The sequence below is a fragment of the Coffea eugenioides genome, chromosome 6, assembly GCF_003713205.1.
Source record: "Coffea eugenioides isolate CCC68of chromosome 6, Ceug_1.0, whole genome shotgun sequence".
Taxonomy (NCBI): domain Eukaryota; kingdom Viridiplantae; phylum Streptophyta; class Magnoliopsida; order Gentianales; family Rubiaceae; genus Coffea; species Coffea eugenioides.
In genome coordinates this window covers 1,944,852-1,954,229 of record NC_040040.1, presented here as the reverse complement: position 1 = coordinate 1,954,229, position 9,378 = coordinate 1,944,852, and the positions used below count along the sequence as shown (strand labels likewise).

The 9,378-nt window shown below is 41.3% G+C and overlaps 2 protein-coding genes across 2 annotated transcripts; one reads left to right on the top strand and one right to left on the bottom strand.

Moving 5' to 3' along the window:
* Positions 1–1,306: 1,306 nt before the first annotated feature.
* Positions 1,307–4,579, top strand: LOC113773290 (pyruvate decarboxylase 1). The gene is made up of 6 exons (XM_027317903.1): positions 1,307–2,049; positions 2,155–2,318; positions 2,800–3,450; positions 3,536–3,653; positions 3,857–4,045; positions 4,151–4,579. The coding sequence occupies exons 1-6, from the start codon at positions 1,531–1,533 to the stop codon at positions 4,319–4,321; spliced, it is 1,812 nt and encodes a 603-aa protein (XP_027173704.1). The 5' UTR covers positions 1,307–1,530; the 3' UTR covers positions 4,322–4,579.
* Positions 4,580–5,125: 546 nt separating this feature from the next.
* Positions 5,126–9,104, bottom strand: LOC113773288 (transcription factor bHLH140). Its single transcript, XM_027317901.1, has 6 exons — positions 8,976–9,104; positions 8,659–8,810; positions 7,547–8,502; positions 5,989–6,751; positions 5,710–5,880; positions 5,126–5,596 (listed from the first exon to the last, which is right to left on the bottom strand). The coding sequence occupies exons 1-6, from the start codon at positions 9,013–9,015 to the stop codon at positions 5,270–5,272; spliced, it is 2,409 nt and encodes an 802-aa protein (XP_027173702.1). The 5' UTR covers positions 9,016–9,104; the 3' UTR covers positions 5,126–5,269.
* Between the last annotated feature and the right edge of the window lie 274 nt (positions 9,105–9,378).

Here is a 9,378-nt window from a genome sequence, read left to right as displayed (position 1 = left end):
GCTATTCGTGTAACGCGACCTCTTTTTTTTTTTTTTTGGAAGGAAACGTGTGATACGACCGGAAAACGCAGTTCTTGTGAGTATCGATTGCCTTGCTGCAAAGGAAAAAAAAATTGTACTCTAGTGCTCAATTTTATTGTTTACTTAACATAGAAGATAATTTTTTTTAAGGAAAAAAAGAAAAAAGCCTCCCATACTAGAGATTTCTGATGTGCACGGCACATACATTAATATTATTATTATTATTTTAATATGAGTGAAAATTGTATTCGTACAATTCAATTTATCTTTTCTTGTGTATGATACATGCACATGAACCATAAACGACATACATTCGATCGATATTTTGACCACAAAGCTTTGTTTGGATTGTTGTTTTTTGTCGAAAAATTACGTCGTTTTCTGTGCTCACATTTCTCTATTACTTTTTTCCCTCACATACATCAAATCGCTACAGTATTTTTTTTTATGAAAAATGACGAAAAATGCAATCCAAACGGGGTAAGTGCTCAATATTTCATACATAGCCATTCTTGTAAATCAATTTCCATCAAAATTTGATCACTAACTTATAGACGAACTTATCATCTCCTGCGGGTAATTTGAGATTAGAATTAATACAAGAGTTCACTTTTTTTTTTTTTTTTGGGGATTGGTGATACTAGGGAACAACGAGGGGAAACCAACGGGGCATCGAACCCAGTCTTTATCAACCCGGTAAAGGGGGCAGAGAATTTGAGATCCCAGCTGATTAGTGAATATTACTGTAGCACTTTTTGTGATGTGATGTATGTGAGATACAAAGGTGATTGGAAATATAAAAAGTTGGGTTGAAAAATGTGTTTATGATGCAAGCGAAATATTATTTGGGATAATGAGGCTATCCAAACAAACCCACGTGTAAATAAGTGAAGTTTAATTGAGTAATTCGTGAGCTTGATAGGTTAATACTGAAAATGACAGAAGGATGCACTAATCATGCTTTGCTGTGCCTTTTTTTTTTTTTTTATCGTCCTTACCAAAAGAGAGAGAGAGAGAGAGAGAAAAAAAAGAAAATTAGGATACAGCTGCTACGCTAAACCAAGTGCGGCGTGCCTCAACCCGATCCACACCGCCATGGCAAAAAAATCAGGCACCCTTTGTGTGAGACCGCCCCTGGTTTCCGCTTTCCTCCGTTTGTTTTTCTTTCTGCCAAAACAACCCTTATGGGCTTGAGAACTGAGACCAGCCAGCCAACCGCGCGCATATATATATTTGCGCTCCCACATTCATTTACCGATCAACACCCATTCCAAAAGAACGAAAGGCCGAGACCTGCTCCTCAAGGCAAAAAATTTCCTTCCTTATTGAACCCACCCAAAAAAAAAAAAGGGAGCAAAGGTAAATATAATACTAATAGCTCAACGGACTGGAATTCCTTCTTTTCACCCCAACTTTCTCGAACTTTCTCATTTTTTCCTTCCGCTACTCTTTACTTACATCTACAACCGACATCTTAGACGTCGCCGTCCTCGTCTCACCGTCGCAAACATGGACACTAGGATCGGAGCACTGGACACGTGTAAGCCACTCAGCAACGACGTCGGTAGTCTCCCCACCAATGGCGCCGTCACCATCCACCAATCTCCCATTTCTTTCAACTCTGCTGACTCCACTCTCGGACGCCACCTCGCTCGCCGTCTCGTCCAGGTCGGCGTAAATGACGTCTTCTCCGTTCCCGGCGACTTTAACCTCACACTCCTCGACCACCTCTTGGCTGAACCGGGCCTCAATCTCGTAGGCTGCTGCAACGAACTCAACGCCGGCTACGCGGCTGACGGCTACGCCAGGTGCCGCGGAGTCGGGGCCTGCGTTGTCACCTTCACCGTCGGCGGCTTGAGCATACTCAACGCCATAGCCGGTGCCTACAGCGAGAACCTTCCAGTAATATGCATCGTTGGCGGTCCTAACTCCAATGACTACGGAACCAACCGGATCCTCCATCACACCATCGGATTGCCCGATTTCAGCCAGGAACTTCGTTGCTTTCAAACGGTCACTTGCTACCAGGTCTAATCCATCATTGTCGTGTTTTTACTATTGGTACTCCTGAATTTAACGAGCTCGAGCATTTTTCCTTATTTGTATTTTGGTTTGTAAATTTTTTAATTTTAGGCTGTCGTGAATAATTTGGAGGATGCGCATGAGGCTATAGATACGGCAATATCGACGGCATTGAAGGAGAGTAAACCGGTGTATATCAGCATCAGTTGTAATTTGCCTGCAATTCCACACCCAACCTTTAGCCGCGAACCAGTTCCGTTTTCACTCTCTCCCAAGTAAGCTTGCTTTTGCCCGACTCCTCTTACTATATTTGACAAAACAAATAATCTTCTAACATTTGTTGTGTGAGACCTGGAGACGAGACTGGTGGTATGACTTTTCTCGTATGGAAGTACGTAGATAAAATCTTCAGATCATGTACAGGATTGTAGTTAATTAATAATCATTAGATCTATATTTACCGCTAAGATGTGGGTGTGGTATCCGTGGACCGTGAAATACTAATACTATAATGTATAAACCACTGCATGGGCTGCGATGCATATTTTTATGACTTTTAGTGGGGTTTGTCTTTGTTGATGCACACAAGAATTTATAAACTAATAAACACTAGATGCTTACATGTTTTTCCGGGCATGTCTGTCAAAGATGGAGACAGATAGAGTGAGTTTCTCCTGATGCCTGCTCATGTGCATGTGGATGGATAGTCCAGTTATCATGTGGAATTTGCATTTGATTTTATTTTCTTTGATGTAGATTGAGTAATCAGAAGGGATTGGAGGCTGCAGTGGAAGCAGCAGCAGAGTTCTTGAACAAGGCCGTGAAGCCAGTGATGGTGGGAGGCCCCAAGCTGCGCGTTGCAAAGGCATGTGAGGCGTTTGTTGAATTGGCAGATGCTTCTGGATATGCCCTTGCAGTGATGCCATCAGCCAAAGGGCTAGTTCCTGAACAGCATTCACATTTCATTGGTACTTACTGGGGCGCCGTGAGTACCGCGTTTTGTGCTGAAATTGTGGAGTCAGCCGATGCTTACATATTTGCTGGACCCATATTCAATGACTACAGCTCTGTTGGCTACTCCCTGCTTCTGAAGAAAGAGAAAGCTATCATAGTGCAGCCCGATCGTGTCACCATTGCTAACGGCCCTGCTTTTGGGTGTGTTCTGATGAAGGATTTCCTGAGGGAGCTGGCCAAGAAGCTAAAGCGCAACACAACTGCTTATGAGAATTACGAGCGGATTTATGTTCCAGAAGGACATCCTCTGAAATGTCAGCCTAAGGAGGCATTGAGGGTTAATGTTCTGTTCCAGCACATTCAGAACATGATGTCAGGCGATACGGCGGTAATTGCTGAGACAGGGGACTCCTGGTTCAATTGCCAGAAGCTGAAATTGCCTGAGGGATGCGGGTGAGCATTTGCTTGAAACAAGGCATGTTCCGTGTCTGATTGTACTGGAATTGATATTTAATCTTCCTGGTATATGGTTTTGCAGTTACGAGTTCCAAATGCAATATGGATCCATCGGCTGGTCAGTGGGAGCGACTCTTGGATATGCTCAAGCAGCGCAACAAAAGCGTGTGATAGGTTGTATTGGGGATGGTAGCTTTCAGGTATGCATAGATTTCTTGACAGTAAGTATGAGGGTGGAGTTTTGGATTCGATGTGAACATTTTGTTAACTATGGTGCTTCATAAAATCTGTTTATTGTGCTAGAATTTTGGCGATAACTTGTCAAGACATTAATTAAATTAGGCCACGTAATTAAAGGTGGCGATATGGCTCTGGTGCCTTATTACAGTATAAATGCTTGCAGGTAACCGCACAGGATGTGTCAACAATGGTACGATGTGGTCAGAGGACTATCATCTTCCTCATTAACAATGGCGGTTACACTATTGAAGTTGAGATCCACGATGGACCTTATAATGTTATCAAGAATTGGAATTATACTGGGTTGGTTGATGCAATCCACAATGGAGAGGGAAAATGCTGGACAACCAAGGTGAGTGCAATCCAGCTAAACATTTCTACACCATCTTCTGATTTGCCAAATTCAAACGCTCTTCAAATGTCGTCCTCACAAATTTCTTTGGCTTCGAACTTGTAGGTCCGATGTGAAGAGGAACTCATAGAGGCTATTGAAACTGCAACTGGTGCAAAGAAAGATTGTTTGTGCTTCATTGAGGTGATTGTTCACAAGGATGACACGAGCAAAGAACTGCTCGAATGGGGTTCTAGAGTCTCTGCTGCAAACAGCCGCCCACCAAACCCTCAGTAAACTGACATGGCGGTGCAAAATGTTAATTCAATCTGCTAATGCTCAAGTCAATATTAATTTCTTTTGCTCTTGTTCTGTCAAATCGTCCTTGGTATCTCTTTCCGTTATTTCAACGAATGTATTCAGTCTACTACCGTTTCAATGTGGAGTACAAGATTGTCCTTGGCATCTCTGTCCTTCCTCAAGTCCAATCCACTTCGAATTGTGACGGCGATAGAATTTATGGATGGGCCCTTAAATGGCCCAAAGCATTATTTCCCCCCCTCATTGAGTAGAGTATTAGAGAGTAATTCAGACTATCGGATGAGTTGTTCACTACTTTGCTTGGCAGACTGCTGCTACTTGGCACGCTTAAATCATTATGCTTGGGTGGTAACAAAAAATTTGAAACATATTCTACATGAAAAATTAGCCATAAATTTATCGAGGGATACGTTAATGGCACTTTATTTTTTTTATTAATTGCATTTTCGTCATTTATTCTATCAATATATAATAATTATATAACAAAAATTATAGTAAAAATGCGAATAACATTTTGCTTTTATCAAATATTTTTTTTAAGGAATCCAACTAAGCGCCAACGGTCTTAGCCGTGGGGAAGGCAAAGCAACAAACATCAATAAAAGTCGTTTGAGACGGGATTTTCATACGAGCTTGCCGTTCTGTCACCTCGGAAGATGACATGAGACGGCGATGTTAATGTTGATTTTTATCCCACAAGTATCAGGCGGGCATACGACAAAACGACTTGTAGCCTTACCCAGTACCTTTTCTGTGTCCATTCCATCATTATCTTCCACGAGGGAGAACAAGCTTGTTCTTGTTTTCTTTTTGCAGTTTCAAAAGTTTTCCTCCATTTCTCTCAAGCAGCCATACATCACACATGCAACATAACCAGAAAACGTATGAACCTATAACGAAGCAATGATTAGAGTGATCTAACAACTATCTAATTTTACCTGGAGCAAACACTAGCTTACCGTTGTCAAGCATAACCCCCGGGAATGGTGCTTGACAAGAGCTAATATGCGTTTTTAGGCGGGGTATGTTTGGATGTGCACTCCGACATCTATGGCAACGCAACTCCATAGAGCGGAAGCTGTCATCATCTCTTATTATGGCCTTACCGTGTTTACTTACTTCCTGCAGTACGTCAACAGAATCTCGGAAGAAAGGAGTGTTGAATGAGTTCCAATGCTTCTTGTTTTTGAGATGTTTTGAATCAAAATCTTGGCTAATAACATGGAGGTGCAATTGTCTCATTGAAGGCTCCTGCAAGAATAGGTCGTCTCTTAGTAAAGAAGGAAAAAAATGAAACAATTTTGAATCTTACTAGCAAGTCCTCCAGCTGAAAGCCTCAGCCAAAGTTTAATATCATTACATACCGAGTGATAACCCAGACGGAATACTAATGATTCATTCTCGTTCAGCAACTTTTCTGCCCACTTCAAGCCAACAGCATGCATTGTGTTTAATAGAGGAAGATGCTCTTTGCTTACATCTGCAAGACGATCAAGACCTTCAACTCGTGCCAATACCAACAGATGCTTGCGTGCCTACAATAACAGTAAATTACAAGTTCCTAAGCTCAAAACCAGACTTTGTGTTTAGACGGATAGTGAGAAACTATAACAAAGTGATAGTTAAAGGCAAAGGTCAAGAACCTTTGGATAAAGATCATCGAGCACCACAACATCATCCAAAATTTCTCTCAAATCATTTCTGTGCCTCTCTGGATGCATAGCAAACTGGTAAAGAGACTGAGCCCATGGGCCCCAGGCCTTATTCATGCCTGTATCATCTCTACCGTCTAGGTTTTCTTTTCTATCTACAGAATGGCTAGCACTAGGTTTAAGTTCCTTCAAAAAGCCCCCGGAATTTTTGTTTCTTTCAAACTCATTCAGAGATTCGACATTCTTTCTGCCCTCTATGTTGCCTTTTCTATCCACAGAATGGCTAAAATTAGGTTTAAGTTCATTGAGGAAGATTTTAGATTTTTTGCCTCCCATGCATTCATTTAAAGCTTCTCTCTTGACCTTCTGATCACCATCATGATGTTTACTCTCAATCTGATTTTGTGATTTCAGTGACTTTTCATTGCTTTCTTTTGGCATCCAGCCTTGTGTGCTTAGAATGGAAGCAAAACCTTCAAAAAGTGATGAATAAGCTTCACCTAAAACCTTGCAGCCCTTCACATAGTCATTGTTGAGACAGTTTGGTCTTTGTGCATTCATATTTGGTCCAAGGACGTGTATAACATGGGTTACCCCCTCCTTAATGGACAACGGTGAAGTTGAAGGAAGAGGAACAACCAAAGCTTTTCCAGGTGCAAGAGATTCAGCCCTTTCCTTGGTTGCAGTCTCAAGTGCAGGACCAGCAGCACTAAATATAGCCGCATTTACTCCTCCACCTCCAGGTTTTAGGCGCCTGCAACAAGTTCATATTCAGGCTAACTTCCATGCGGAGGAAATCACACAGATCCAAGTTTCTTGCAACAGCAAATTGACACATCTCTAGGACATTCAAAGCCCAGCAAAATCAATTTTGCATTCACTTTCATCTTAATGCAGCCATGACTATAATAATGGCACTATTTTGTGTAATCAGATGTGCTTTAGGCGAACACCAAGTGCAACTTTATGATACTCACAAACAAGGGGTTGTTTCCTGCAGTTCAAAACAACCTTCTTGTACAACGTCTTTGAATATGACTTCTCCAACTTTCTCTCTGCCTCGTATCAAATAATTTAGCTACTTTTTACTAGGATATTTTTCCACCCTCTGCCTCTTGGTTTACACACGTGCACTACTCTGTAACTATTTTCCTTCTTTAAATCTCTAAATGTGCATACAAATAGAAACTTACATGTCTAAAGTCTAAATCTACTGAGAAACCTTATTCAAGGTTAGACACCTCAAACAAGGCATATGAGGCACTTAATATTGGAGATGAATTGAGGAACCATCCATTCAACTAAATGCAACACGACCCTTGTGTTTTCCAATTCACAAAAGAAACTGGGAATCTATAATCTATCTATACACCAAATGTAGCATCAAGCACCCAAAAGCATAAAACAAGTATATATCAGATACTTCAATAATTATTAAAGAAAGCCTTCCTCCGTTGGATCTTAAGAAAAATAATTAGTTGAAAGCAATTTGCGAAAGCAGGAGCCAGAATTAAACACGGATGACATTAGTCAAGAAATAGTCACATACCAGTTAGCAGCATTAGCAATTACATTGCATTTCATACCCCCTTGAGAATAAAGCCGAGTAATATCTCCTACGAATGTGAAGAACTTCTTCGAGTCAATGCTTTTTCGTGCAGCTTTAGCCTTAACCAGGGATAATATTTTTGAACCATGAGACAAATCTACCAAAACAAGTCTAGCATTGCCCAATTTACTCACAAACTCTTCAACTTTCTCAACAATAATATCAGATGCCTTGTCAAGATTGAACTGGAAATCAGCTGTAGAGATAGATGGAAATGCTAAAGTTGGAATACTATATACAGAATTGGTACGAATGGAAGAGCCTGATTCCTGGGATACAGTGTTCTTCACGTCCATGTGGACATATTCAGATGGAGCTGAATCATTTGCTGGTCTTCTCGAGCCGGAGTCTTTTTCTACAGTGCTTTGATTGTCAGAGGAATGCTGAGGATTACTTTCCACCAATCCATCTTTACCAGGGATATCTACCTTTTTGAGGAATCTCATTATACCTAGTTGAACTTTGGCCTCTGGGTTTTTCTGACCAAAACATCCCGATGGAAGGACGGCAAAAAGACCAAGTGTACTATAGGTATTCATTGCAGCTTCAACATCTTTTTCATTGTGGCAAAATGTAATTCGAGTGAACCCTTCAGCCAGCTTGGGAAATTCTTTCTTTTGCAGCATCCTATTCACAACTGCAGCTGCTTTCCCACCTTGCAAATTTCCTTCATGGCCTGTTCGTTTGACAGACCGAGATATACAAAGCTTTGCAGGAAGATCAAGCACCACTGCGTGCTTCTCTACTTCAGGATTACCGAGCTTCAGAAAATCGCCTCGCTGCTCTCCATCCATATTGCACCTATCAATAAATACGCTTTTGCCCTCCTCCAATGCGTTGGAGGCACTCTTTATGCATGCAATTTTAGTCCCAGCTTTGCCATTTCCAATGGTGTCCTGCGTTACAAAGCACGCAGCAGAACGTAATTTGTTACAATAAGCATACAGATTTATGCTGATCGAAGATCCAGTGAGACATTTTAACAAACGAATAATAGGTGAATTTACAAACAAAAATCAACAGCAAACAAAAACAGGGAAAAAAATTTTCACCTGGCAGATTCGGACCCAGGGCCGGGCAGAGGTCCGGATAACGTGGTCGCAGAAGGTAGACTTGCCGCTACCAGGTGCCCCAACCATGATCACCACTACCGGTTTTCCATTCTCTACGTTCACTTGCGCTCCCTCTTCTTCTTTCGCTATCTCTAATTTTTAAAATAAAATAAACAAAATTACGAGGGGCAAAGGGAAAAAAGAAAAAGAAAGAAAGAAAAGGAAAAGACGGGAACGGTTTCATAACTCATTGCAAGTCTTCTGCAAGGGTTTATCCGAGAGGATTTGTAGAAAACCAGTTGGAGGAGCAACGTTACCTCGAGAAGCGGTTTGGGGATGAAGGTCCATTGGTTCCATGGTGGGTTGTGGAAGTCGTGCTCAGCTGCTGCTGCGTCGTCTTAACCGTAGGATACAACCGTGCGTTGGTCGCTTTGAATCGAGGGATATGGACGCCTTACTGTTATTTTTCTCTTTTTGAACATGTAAACCATCTTTTGGTTTGGAGTCGGTGAATAATTGCGGTGCTAGCCTACGCTTATTACAATATGCTCCATGCGGGAAACAAAACTCAGCAGCTTATGATATCAGACGCGATAATACTCCAAAGCTTAAGATGAACTAACTAGAGCTGTTTTTTATAAACTCAGCTAGCACAATTCACTAACTGTGTTTTGTTACGAGGTTTACAGCCTTTACCCCTTTTTTTTTTTATATATATAT